The 13925-nt window shown below is 38.3% G+C and overlaps 2 protein-coding genes across 2 annotated transcripts; both read left to right on the top strand.

Annotated features, from left to right (window-relative positions):
* The first annotated feature begins 5081 nt into the window (after positions 1-5081).
* Positions 5082-6964, top strand: LOC113695345 (trihelix transcription factor GT-3b-like). The gene is made up of 2 exons (XM_027214401.2): positions 5082-5892; positions 6259-6964. Exons 1-2 carry the CDS (start codon positions 5611-5613, stop codon positions 6826-6828), a joined length of 852 nt encoding a protein of 283 aa, XP_027070202.2. The 5' UTR covers positions 5082-5610; the 3' UTR covers positions 6829-6964.
* Positions 6965-10776: 3812 nt separating this feature from the next.
* LOC113696143 (selT-like protein) lies at positions 10777-13763 on the top strand. The gene is made up of 4 exons (XM_027215510.2): positions 10777-11164; positions 11303-11376; positions 11983-12301; positions 13350-13763. The coding sequence occupies exons 1-4, from the start codon at positions 10973-10975 to the stop codon at positions 13470-13472; spliced, it is 708 nt and encodes a 235-aa protein (XP_027071311.1). The 5' UTR covers positions 10777-10972; the 3' UTR covers positions 13473-13763.
* Positions 13764-13925: the final 162 nt, after the last annotated feature.

Raw genomic sequence — 13925 nt, 5'->3', positions numbered from 1 at the left:
AAATTTTTTTCGCTGCAGGTGAAGTTTGAACCCTCAACTACAGCCCAAGGAGGGACTTAAACCCCTCCCTGGTTGGCCACTGAGCCATTGGCCCAGTGGTTACTGTGCGTTGCCTTACTTCTTATTCTTTTTTTGGCATAATGCCCATCGCTGACAACTTCCCTGTCACCATTTTTGTTGGTAATCAGGCCAGCGGGCACCCTCAAATCAAAGGCCAGTGGGCACCCCATGAGTCCATGACCACAAAACGCCACTGTCTTGGGCTCTCAAACGTGGATCAAAATCCTACCATCCAAACAAACAGAAATTTGGTAAACGATTTACTATCAAACAAACCCAATTATTAATGTTTGGCTATAAAAGGCTGACACAGGGGAAAAAAAAAAAAACAGGGAAAAAAGAAGCAACAATTAACTTTCAACTCCTGGTTTAGACCAAAAAAATGCCATGTAGCAATGGAACTTGGTGTTAAAAAAAAAAAAAGGAAACTTGAGCTTCTATTATTTATTTATTTATTTAACAACAGCAATCTACTCTACTCCTATGCTATGGAAAAAGATTTGTATAGGGTTGGAAGTGAGCTTTCAGATCAGAGTCATCAGACAAATGTACTACTTTACTCTCTGGATTTTTTAACAAAAGGAAGCACTATGCTTGCCTTTAATACACTAAGGGAAGTTTGAACATCTGACTTAATGTATGGAAAGTTTTAAGAAACTCTCGTTGATCGTTGGACTAAAAAGTGCTCAAGGTTACACTAAGCCCAAGAAAGCAAAACACTGAAACAAGGTACACTACTACAAACAACAAATTAATTTGGAAGGCCCATACAGTTATTCTCCTGATAGAATAGAATGCAACAACAGCCATTCCTGGCAGTTGCCACTCTTTTGTAAATCTGCTGTGCAGACATAGCTGTAACTTATAACATATACGGAAAAAAACAGCCATTGCGCTTTGCCGTCCTGACGAGGTCAATGTGTGAAAGCTAGCTGACGGCCTCTACAAGACAGTCCATTCATGTCTGCGGCCATGGCGCCTCCTCCAGTCTGAAATATAAGCAGCAGCTGCTGCAGCCGCCGGAATAATCCATGATTTCATTCATGAATTTTTGATAGCCAGACATATAATTCAAGAAAACCCATTCTCCCGTACGTATCTTTAAAGCTGCAGTCTAGATATTGGACAAATGTAGAACCATAACGTAAGCCGTTATATTCCCTTTCGACATAGTCATTTAGTGGTTTCACAGCTCGAATGATTGAAGCCATATTGGCTCCAAAACTTAACGATGAAGTTACAGGAAGATGGGCCCGGGAAGGGGGGTGCGGGATTGGTGGTCAACGGTCGCGAGTCAACAGTCTCAAGACTCCGGACTTAAAAGGGCCACTCCTCGTCTTCCCCCCCGCCCCCCCCAAGGACAGCCCGGGAAGCAGCGGCGGGGTAAAAAAAAAAGGGTAAAATATAAAAAATTTCAGTGGTAAATTTAATATACATAAAAATTCTCCGTAGTTTCAAAATATGTAACACGACAATTCATGTTTTGAACTAAATTGTAAAAGTGATATAATTCATTAGAATTAACAAAGATGGATAAAATGACAAAAATGTCCTGATATAACTAAACAGAAGACCGTCCAACAAAATCATTTGTTTCATTCTCCAGAGAGAGAGAGAGAGAGAATTTGGAGTTAAGGGGTAGAACATATATATTTGTTGAAAATTACGTATAAAAAATTTATTTTTAAATTCCAATAAGTCATTTTCATTAATTTTAACGAATTCCGTCACTTTTACAATTTAATTCAAAACATGAGTTATCATTTTGTACGTTTTGAAATAACAGGGGTTTTAGTATATATTAAATTTATCACAAGGAATTTTTTTATTTTTTTACCAAAAAAAGTGGTTTTCGCCCCTGCTCTATACAAGGTCAATAGAAGAGCAGTAACGTGTAATTAAAGCTTGTAAATTTTAAATGTTACCTGTCAAAATCTTCTTAATTTCACCCAGAAACCGGAAGCGTTTATGATAGGGTCCGTCAGCATAACTCATCAGTTAAAACTTTTGTCAACTTGACGCATATCTTAGAATGTTAAGTTGTTGAAATTACATCCAAATATCCAATCATGTTGGAAAACATTTTTGTAAGCATGCCAAGTGGTTGGAATTTTAAAAGAAAGAGAATATCAGGAACTCGTAAAATGCTTATTAAGGGGCCTTTTCCGGTTTAATGAAAGCCAAGGATGACAAACACAATAAGATAAAAATAAAAAAGATTAAAAAAAATAAATGCCATTTTTAAAAGGTTAAGAAAAGGGTACCGCGGCCTGTGTTACTCATGGCACGCAACGACATACATTATGCGGGAATACAAACACAAAATGGTTTGTTAATTGTGGAATAACATGTCAACCCTACTGTTCTGTACCATGAGGACGGGCCAAAAATCAAAGTCGTTAAGTGTGAACTTGGGGAAGGTGGGTCCGACAAGTTCAACTCGCTGCATGATCGCCACCTGGATGGGGCCGAGTTGGCCGTCCACACGTGGATAGTGGGCCAAAGCAACAGAATAACGCGTAGATTTTATAGCATTCCAAGCAAGCAAGGAGTAGTAGTACTTTGATTACGAACAGCAGCCCACAACATATCCAGATCCACGATTATTATTATTAGTACAGTAAAAAGATGGCATCCCATTCCTGCCGCTGCCATCTCTAGATTTGGAAAAATTCTCACAGCGCATCGAGAAATAATCGTGTTACAGGATACAAATAAGTCCTGTTACAAGCTCCAAGAAGGCCTTCCTTTTTGCATCCCAATACGCGGTTTATTTGGAAAGGTCATGTACACATACAAAATATATATTCACATTGTGTGTTCCATGTACATGCATTTAACATCGGCACTTCTTGATTTTTTGCGTGCAACGTCACGCATCATAAAGCTAAATGGGAACGGGAACGGATTAGATGATTCTCACTTACATTTTAAGGGCGAAAAAAGACTACTCGAGAAATATTTTATGGTTATTAATTATGGTTGTCGTTATAGTTTTTTTTTTCAGTATTTTATTTCTTTTTGTTACTTTCCCAGTTCATAGTGTGTTTGGGTAGTAAATTATTTGAGATAATTTTGTGAATAAAATACTGTAGCACTTTTTTGATATGATGTACGTGAGATAAAAAGATGATTGAAAAATGTATTGATGATGCAAGCATCTGTTTTTTTTTTTTGTTGCTAGTAATATCCGTAATTTATCTCTTACTACTAGTTTTGTACCTATACATAGGCCTAGTTGTAATACATCTTTTGACAATTATTATACAATTTTGGTTGGTTATTCCAATTATTCGCAGACAAGATTCTTTGAATCTTGCTTATTAAGACAATCCTTTCGATTCTATATAAGTTCAAAGAGTTATGTATATATTTATTGCTTGGAAAAAAAAGATCCATACAATTACCGTTGTATTGCAGCACCATCAACGAACAGCAATTTCAAACTTTAACGTTCTTGCTTTTCTTTTCTTAGATCGATTAACAAATGCTACGACTTTCAAGATTGTGGAATTATTACGGGAGCTAATTTGGCCTCCGTCGTTGAAAAGTAAAACATAAATGTCTAAATCTATCCCTCCGATATTTACATGTAATTTTCAAGTAATTACTCCGATCATGACTTTATAACAGCCTGGATTCGCAATCTAATTTTGGTTTATTGTATGCAGCTTATACCACTTTATTCTTTGTTGTGTAAAAAAAAAATAAAAATTCTTGGATAAGTATATATACTCCCAAATGGTTTTTTTTTTTAAAAATTTTGTTGGATCCACTACATGAAAGAAAACCAGATTGAGGTTCCTAAGTGGCACGCATACAGCCGTACCGGGGACAGTTGAGTTGGAATTGCATCCGATTCATTTTTATGCACGCCATGACAGGGAAAAACAAATAAAATAAAATCTGTATCTACTATACTATCTAGTTTAATGTATGGAAAGAGATACACTTGCCTAAAAGAATGAATGGCATTGATCGGAAGATCTTGAAATTAAATATGCTGAAATGGAATATCAACGCTCACGTTACCGATCAAATAAACGTAACGAGTTTGACCAAAGAACAGAAAATGAAAAGATTTTTTTAAAGGGAAAAAATGAGAGAGAGGGTGGACACTGGACAGAAAGAAGAAACTCGCTTTTTTTTTTTTTTTTTTTTTTTAAAAAAAAAACCCACGGGTTATAAACTGCTGGCATGCTCATGTATAAAGAGTCCATCTTAAGTTTCAAATCCGTTGATATCGAATACCCGTTTATAAAACTCTTTATAATGCCCATCCCTTTTATTTATTTATTTTTTTAGGCCTAGTACCATAGTTATGAGAATAGACATTATGAGCATAATTTCAAAAATAGGTGCTCAAGGGAGATTGGATACATACAACACACAAGTTATAAAACTCTCTGTTTGTGATGTAATGTACGTGAGATTAAAAGATGATTCGAAAAATAAAAAAAATATAAATAAAACAAGTGCTTATGATTGAAATACTACTGTAGCACTTTTTTGATGTGATGTGTGTGAGTTACAAAGGCGATTGAAAAATGTGTCGATAATGCAAGCAAGTCAGTGTGTGTAAATAAGATGTAAATAATTAATGTGTATACAAAGCATACTAACTAGTACTTCGCTAACAGCTAATTAAAGAAAATTTGGCAAATGAGATATAAATTTTGATCCATAGACAAAGTAGGAAGGAGGAGGATATGTTTTATGTTGGATGTTTTGTGTTTTTGGGTGGCACAAGTCACAACAATTAGGATAGGATAAATTGATGGATGGTAGTTTAGGATGGGCAAATGGGAAGGGAAGCTTAGAGAACAAGAAGGATTAGCACTGGACACACAGAGACGGGATAGTATAGACCACCCGAGGGCCAAGGCAGCCCATCCCCGGATCCGTTCACTCGGCGTAAGCGTGACGACAGCAAAGCGCAATATGAACAAATGTGGATGTCCTAAAAATAATTTATTTTAGAAATATATAAATAGAGAGACAGAGTAGAAAGAGTTTCCGCGTAGAGAGATGAGACTGGAGAGTCCCGGGGGGGAAGGATACTACTGTGTAAGGGACGAAAAGAAGAAAACCAGGGGGAAGGGAAAGAAAAAGCCGCTTCTCCCCTAAAATTATAACCTTTTTGCCTTTGGTTTTCTTTCATTTTCTCTGATATCTCTGTGCGAATTCTTTCGAGACAAAAGCATCAGCAGAAGCAGCAGCAGCAGCAGCAGCTCCACAGCATCACAACGCTCCCCCTCCCCCCTTCTGACACCTAAGCTTCTTTCAAATCATGATACTAACTCTTTTTCTTTTAACGATTCACACCTCGTATTCACACCCCCTCACCATCCTCTTCCTCGTTTCCGTCTACCACTAAAATCCTCCCTCTCCTATTCTCCTCCTAAATAACACAATTATTTTTTGATCTTCTCTTTTATGACTCAAGAATCATGACTGCGTTCTTTCCGCGGCAAAAGTGATCGATCCGTCATCACCCATCACCTTCTACTCATATATTTTAGTAGCAGTTGCTTTCGATCTTGACCTACTATGGAAAGTCATCAGCATCATCATCATCATCAGTATGGCAGCAGCAGCAGCGTTCATATTGACACGGGTGGTGGCGGTGGTGGCGATAGGTTCCCTCAATGGAGTATTCAAGAAACCAGGGATTTCTTGATGATTCGGGCAGAGCTGGATCCTACCTTCATGGAAACCAAGCGGAACAAGCTTCTCTGGGAAGTCATCGCCACCAAAATGAGGGAAAAGGGTTACAATCGCAGCGCTGAGCAGTGCAAATGCAAGTGGAAAAACCTCGTTACCCGATACAAAGTTCGTCCCCCCATAATGTTCACTACTAGTATATATTTATTTATCACTACATTCCAGCTTCACAAAATTAAAAAAAAAAATAAATTCGAGTATTCTTGATCAAGGTCCTCACTCATGACGGACTTACTTCGCCTGCAGATTAAACTTTTTATGTCCGAATAAGCACACATATGCCTCCTTCCTCTTTTTTTTTCTTTCTCATTTTTTGTTTTCGTTCTTCAACAAGTTTTGCTTTTGAGTTATGACTTATGTGCTTTTTTACCATTATTCTGACTTTCGCGGTTGACGGGTATCAGGATTCAAAACTATAACCGTGTGCTGATTTCTTTTTCTTTTTTTTTTCCTTACAAAAAAATATATATTTAGGGATGTGAAACCATGGAACCGGAAGGCGTACGACAGCAGTTTCCATTTTATAATGATTTGCAAACAATTTTCGCTGCTAGGATGCAAAGAATGCTATGGATGGAGGCCGAGGGCGGAGCTGGCAGTTCGAAGAAGAAAGCGGCACAGCTTTCCTCGGACGACGAGGATGATAACGACGACAGCGAGGTTGAGAGAGCACATAAAAAGAAACGGAAGCTTAAAGCGGGTGGCGGTGGCGGAGGTGGAGGGGCGAGTAGTGCTTCTGCATCCGCCGCAGCTGGAGGAAATGTTGTGAATAGTTTGAAGGAAATACTGGATGAATTCATGAAGCAACAGATGCAAATAGAAATGCAATGGATGAAAGCGTACGAGGCAAGAGAAGAGGAGAGAAGGAAAAGGGAGACGGAGTGGAGACAGACGATGGAGGCCTTGGAAAACGAAAGGTTGATGATGGACAAGAGGTGGAGAGAGCGGGAAGAGCAAAGAAGGATTAGGGAAGAAGCCAGGGCCGAGAATAGGGATGCCCTCATCACAGCTCTTTTGAACAAGCTTCAAAGGGAAGACAGGTGAAGAGTCACCTGCTCTAGTCTTTTCTCATTCTTTGATCTTTTGTTGTTCTCGAAAGATGAAGAGCACCCTTGAGAGGTTTGTACTGCTCCATCTAAAAAACTCTCATCTTTAGAAATGAAACATTATGCTTATTAGACATCGTTTATTACTAGGACAAAAATTCAGACCTGCTTTCCTCACCTCCATAAAATGTTTCCCTTAATTTCCTTGGACTGAAATCTTTTCCATTTCCATCTATTACTGGTGCTTATGTTTTTCTGCATCCAAGATATACTACTGACAATCAGTCTTTTCCCTTTCTAACATGAATCAGTAGTTTAAAAGCAGAAAAATATGGTGATATCCATACCCGTCCCGAGCACTTGCAACTATCTGTCAAAATACAATTAGGCTCCTTATGTTATCCCTTGAAATTAACCGATCAAAAGGAGTCAACATTGATGCTTAAGATTCTATTAAGGTCAATGAATGTTGTTGAAGTTTGACGATTGAGGCAGTCCGGGGGCGTGTCAAAGAGATCTGCTCGATGTTGCTCCTGCTCCTTTAATTTTCCATTAAAAGTTTTCAAATCTGTGCGTGTTGCAGTTAGAGGTTAGAACATTAAGGCCGACGCATGCATGTCCCTGTCCCCACTGCTCCAAGTTTTACACTGGTGAGTCCTTACTTATATCAAGTTCTAGTCTTCTTGACACCCATTAGATCAATGGCCACAACTTAATGTGATTAAAACTATTATATATGCGGCCGTACAAATAGAATCCAAACTGATTGGCACCACCCATAAGAATGCCTACCACTGTGATGCCTCGTCTTCCCATGCATCTTGGACATATTTGGCATTGCTTCGGTTTACTCCAGAAGAATATATACAAAAGATGGCAGATTATAGTCTAATTCTTCTTCGACAAAACTACAAGAGTCTAGCAAATTTGCCGTTTATTCATCTCTACATACTTTCGTTTTTTTCTTAGGACGTCCTTTTTGTGTTTGCGTGCGTTTTGTTTTGTTGCCCCCCGCGGGGGGGGGGGGGGGTGTTGGTTGTGTGGAGCGTGGGGTATTTCATCTCTACAACAAAATAGTGAATATCTAAGCTAACGCAAAATTCGAGAATTCTTAAATTACCGCAGAATTTGTGCATGCATGTATCGTAAAAAGATCGCATGCATGCATGCTTGAGGGTTTGATTAACTGGAATATTTGACAGAAAAAGAAAAAGAAAACAAAGGTGTGCAGCTCTTCCTAATATTTGTGATAGTAAAAAAACACAACACAAATAAAAATGATGTATGTTCCCTGATTATAAGCTCAAATCAACCTTTTGTGCATTAAGATAACGTGCGACCAACGTACACACTAGTATGATCCAGGTCATGAGAGAAATTCGGGCATTTCATCTTCATGGTTTTAACTTGTTTCGAATGTTCTGTAGCATGAGATTTCATTATTGGTAGTAGTATGAAGTTAATGGTATATACTTTTGATGAGCAATGCATAGGCAATTATAATGTTGTTCAATTTTCATGTATAGTTTGGTTACCTGATCTAAGTTGTAGGTCCCTTGGAAGGGCATGGCCTGGTACATATAGCTATCAGTATCAGGTGCCAATATTTCTGTCTCAAGAGATGTGGAACTCACATTTGGTGCTTGTGCTAATCCGCAATATATGGTTCTTGGAGAGAAGTGTTTTTTTTTTTTTTTTTTAACTTTTGCGAGTATGCAGTAATACAGATCATGAAGATATCAGCCTAGCTACACGGTAGTCTTGTGTTTGCTTTAAATTTCATTAGGAGGCTGCAGGTTGGGGATATTTCATACATTTAGACTTCAATTTAGATCCAATATCCATGTATATACCAAAGAATTTGTTAACATGTCTGAGTAGTACTTTGATAAAATTATATGACGGTTTCCCCGGAAGAATTAGTAGACGATGAGGAAGATTTGTGATGATATCTCGTATTAGGGTAGAGAAGTATAGTAGTGCTATGTCTTAATAAAAAGGCTCATAATTTATGTTTAGGAGATGATGCTCCAACCTTGGTGGCATATACCTGAAATAAACGCTACATATGGATTTAAATCGGATTTTATGTGCGTTTAGAACAACTACTAAACATACCTGATAATACTATAGTAGCTCGTCCAAGATTAATAGGAAAAGCTCCACGTCTTGCTAATTCGCATGCTAAGTGAAGTGAGATCACTTGACATGTTAAATTAAACTATATATAACGCTCCACGTCTTGCTAATTAAGCTGGTAAGCGAAGTGAGGCCACTTGACATGTTAAATTAAACCAAGTGTAACGCTTATATGTTCACATGAAACTCGTTAATTAGTTCGAGAACAACCGCTAAATATGTCTAGTAATTGCTTCAGACCCACTTAAAATTTTCCTTCTAATTGGTTTTCTAATGATTGGGATTGGACATCCGCACCGTGCATAAAGGTTTAATGCTCCAATTGTTCTTGAGTGGAGTTCCCCATTCTCACTCTACTTAGTACGGGTTCAATCGATTCGTGTGAGCAGCCAAGCGTCTCTGGTTGAGAACTCCCCCTCCTTTCCTTCTTTTAATCGGCAATACGTGTAGTATCTTCTAGTTTAATTCAAGAATTCAAAATTAATTTTATGAATCTTCGGATTCAAAGTGTTTTTTTTTTCTTTTGACGTTTGTACCTTTTTCGAACTGATTGAGCATAATGTTTGACGGCAAAAGTCAAAATTATGCGTTGATGATTTCCCGACGTAGCCAGGGAGAGGGAGTCGAGGTGTGGTTTTCGTGCAAGTAGCACCTGGAAATTCTTCTCCTTGAGATTTTACCGAAAGCTACGGTCAACGGTGGTGACGTCCGGGATGACCTTCAAATTTGCTCTTTTTTTTGTTTGTCATTATTCAACATTAATGGCTAAGTTTTGGTGAAATTTTTGCTTTGACGACAGGTTAGGAATTATTTCATTCGCTTCTCATCGTTTCTTCTTTCCTTTTTCTCTCGACAAGAAGCTAGTGGTTTTGTTGATTGGGCCAGCTGAATGATACGAGGTGGGCTCACACAGGGAAAGTCGGTTATTCTCTGTCTTCTGATGGGAATGCTCAAACATTGGCGAGTGGTTTCCATCCCTAGGCTGCAGGTGCATGGTGCACCTTTCATGACGCGGCCCAGAAGCAAGATCTGGTGGAGGACTACTTTGGGTGGGCCTCTAGTCAATTAAAACCATGCATTCTTCAACTGCGAGTGTTTGATTAGTGGGAGAAACTGATGAAACGGGTGCAAATTAGAGAACGGCGACTAAATCTGTCTTTTGAAAAAGTACGAGGGCTATTTTCATTTTTGAGTGCGTTCCGCCAAATCTATATCCATATGTATCGAAGGGCGGAGGGTTTCTAATTACAAGCCTCCACAATTTCAATCCCTTTTTTCTAGAATTTTATATTTATTTTAATTTGAAATTGTTAGTTACTAGTAATTAAAATATCAGACACAAAACTAATGAAACTAACCAAAAAAAAAAAAAAAACTTGTAAACACGTATAATTGTAAAAGAATTCTTATACAAATGGGTTAAGAACTTAGTCAAATATCCTCATAATAACTAGTATACAAAATTTTAGAGGTATGAGATTAATCCATGCGAAATCTGATATAATTTTTTAAAAATAAAGAAATAGCGATTGTGTTGTGCCTGATACGTGATACAAAATTATCTCAAATAATTTATTATTCAAACGCACTCGAAGTTAAACTAGAAAAGTTTTCAAAAGCTTTTTCAAAAGAAAAAGGTTTCAATTTATTTTTGGGTTTTTTGAAAGGGGAGGAAAATGGAAGAAACAGATTTCTTTCCAAACACGCTGTCGCTTGTCAAGACGACAGCGTTGGGGGTGGTGTCATGTACTGCTACAGTGACAGTCAAGGACACTTTTTTCACACGATCGGATTCTTTGCACAATTGCACCAAGCCACAAAGTGAAAAGACAAATTTCCCCACCCGCCCCGACTCTCTCAGCCAACTGAACTAAAGTAGCGATTCAGAATTTTCTGACCACACCGTCGCTCTGACCCGTGGGGTTTAGGCCAGCGAGTAGGGAATAAGAAGAAGAAGGCCTCCCCGCCCTTCCTCCGGCGAGCATAGGATATATAGATAGGCTATGATGGACCGGACTCAGCTTCTCCTGGTGGGCCTGCCCCTCTTCCTCCTCTGCTCAGACCTCTTCAATCTCTTCGCACCACCTCCTCCCAAGCCGGCCCACCACGACCACCACCACAACCACCACCATAATTACCAGCCATCCAAAACCCAATCCACGATCCAACAACCATCCCCGGACTTCACCACCCATGTAAGATATCAGAACCCCTCTCTCTCTCTCTCTCCCCCCCCCCCACACAAAAAAAACCCCCAAAAAAAAAATCCTTGAAGAAGAAGAAGAAGGAAACTTTATTCTTTTTCTGGATTTAATTTTTAATCGAATTTGCAGGCAGCGAGTGGAGCTGGAGCCATTGGATTTGGTAACACCGTTAATATTGACTTCTGCGCCTCTTGTTCTTACAGGTTCTTTTTCTACATATATGCTACATCTATGTTCATTATCTGATTGCTTTGTTGTTTTCGTTGCTGCGGGGATGTTTAGAGTACTACTGCTCTTTGTCTGTTTTTTTTGGGTTACTATCTGTTCACTTGGAAAATTGGGTATAAATTCTGTACTCGAGGAACGGCAGACTTTCTTGAGGGCTTGACAGTTAATGTAGTGTTACAGGATAAATAGCGCTGGCCTGACTCCTCTTTTATTGCATTAAAGTAAATGAAGATTATTATGTAAGCTTCTTTGACAATTTAGATACCTGATTACCTTAACCACTGTCTATGTGACTCGAGGCTTCTCCTTTGTCTTCCTTAACAAGAATGCGTCTAGGGAGGTAATGGTGTATACATGTGCATATTGTAGGATTCATTTCGCTCTATCCTAAACTCACTGCAGAGCAGGAGAACGTTGAATGGTTGACTCTTACATGTTATCTACATCTCCTTTTCTTTCATATGGTTACAGTCTACATTAATGTAATGCTTTGTTTCTGCATTTTATTGCACTTGTCACACATCAAATTTTTTTACTTGCTGCTCCCGAGTCAATTACATAGTTTTGAATGAACTTGGCAGAGGAACTGCAGTGACAATGAAGAACATGTTAGAAACTCAATTCCCTGGGATCAATGTTGTTCTTGCTAATTATCCTCCTCCGCTTCCAAAGCGTGTTTTGAGCAAACTGGTTCCTGTTGTTCAGATTGGTGTAATGTCTATTGTATTGGCTGGTGAACATATTTTCCCACGTTTGGGGTATGCAGTACCACCTCCGTGGTACTATTCGTTGCGTGCAAATAGGTTTGGAACTATTTCAAGCACTTGGCTCCTCGGAAATTTCCTGCAATCATTCTTGCAGAGTTCTGGTGCTTTTGAAGTATACTGTAATGGAGAAATGGTAATGTCGTTTTTTCTTGAATCAACAGCTAAACTTTGTCTCTGTCATATTGGGGTTTCTTTTATGAATATGCTTTTTTAAGTATGCAGTATATATTTGCAAATAACTCCAAAGTTTATGTTATTGGAGAACTTTCAGAGAGGAGGCTCATGATTTATGTAAATTGGAGCTAAGGCAAAGCAAATTTTACCAGATGAAGATTGTTTAGCAAGGACATAAACCCTGTCTTTTATTGCTGATGCGTCTGAGATTGCTGACATGCATAGTTTAACCATGCTAAGCATATTAAATGTCCATGAAGCACCTCATAACGTGGATACTGTGTATCAACTTGGCAGATAGCTAGGCATTAGAGTGAGGAAATTGTGTGTCATTGACACTAAGTGGGGTTGCCTTCTATTGTCCTGTCACTTGAACCTATCTAACCGATTATTTGCTTGTTTGATGCATCCTTTGTGTGCGGTTGATATAAATTTTAGGCTAGGAAAAGAGATAAAAAAGAGCAAACTCACTGTACAGCTAGGGTTTGAGGCTGAAAAATGAAAAATGCAGGGGATGTCTAGCCCTACTTGCCTCTGTAACCCTAGAGGAGGTGATTGTGAAAAAACATCCTTCCCCTCAAATTGGCTTCAATGATTCGATTTCCCTTTAACTAAATAAAGGAATAGCATAAAGATCTTTAAAAAGAAAAATTAATCTTTTATATACTGATAACGTATGCACTGTCAGGTTGGATAAATGACAATTATGCAAAATTTGAATTTGAAATCTAACTTTTACATGTATTATGGATCTAACGATGATAGTATATACATTGTCAATATATATAAGATTTACTCTTAAAAGAATGGTTTTTTGCTTTGTGTGTGTCTAGTTTAATCAGATAAATGCACTTGTGATGATCTTTTTTGAGTTCAAATTGTTCGCATCTTAATTGTTCCCTGCAATTGCATCTCATTTAGGATTTGACTATTGTCTAATTTGAATTGGAAGGGAGTGCATGATCTAGTTTTTTTTGGTTTATTGACTTACGTTTTGTATAATCCAGGTATTCTCTAAACTAAAGGAGAGCAGGTTCCCTGGGGAAATTGAGCTTAAAGATCTCGTAGCCAGGAGGATTGCTAGTTCACGAGTTGTGCATGGTCTGGGTGGAGCTAACTGGTCTTCCTAAAATAAGTTGATCACCGTTCATACAACTACGTTGACCGAGTATTAGCTTCATTTGATTTTGGTATATTCCGTGTATTCACAAACGGAGTTTGTACTTGTACTATTGGCTTAAAGATTTTCCTATTTGTTTAAACTTGTAATTTTGTAGGCTCTAAATGCCAAAGTTAGTGAAATTGCAACACCCTTTTAAGTGGACGGATATGCTAGCTGCTGGGGCAAACATTTGTAAACTTTTCTTGCTCCGTTCATTCATGCATAGGGCATCGGATCAAGGGATCCTAGTTTTTGGGTATATTACCCTACTGCCTCTTGAAGTTCTCCTTGTATTACGTTTTGTCCCAAAAAAGCTTAAGTTTCTTAATATCCCACCACCCAAACCATTAGTAACTTTACAAGTGAGGATTCCTGCCAGTGTCCTTGATTTAAACAAAAGACAGTCATTTTGGTTATCTTT

Source organism: Coffea arabica, chromosome 6e (assembly GCF_036785885.1).
Source record: "Coffea arabica cultivar ET-39 chromosome 6e, Coffea Arabica ET-39 HiFi, whole genome shotgun sequence".
In the NCBI taxonomy this organism is placed as follows: domain Eukaryota; kingdom Viridiplantae; phylum Streptophyta; class Magnoliopsida; order Gentianales; family Rubiaceae; genus Coffea; species Coffea arabica.
The sequence above is the reverse complement of the archived record's forward strand: the minus strand, read 5'-3'. Positions and strand labels throughout refer to the sequence as shown.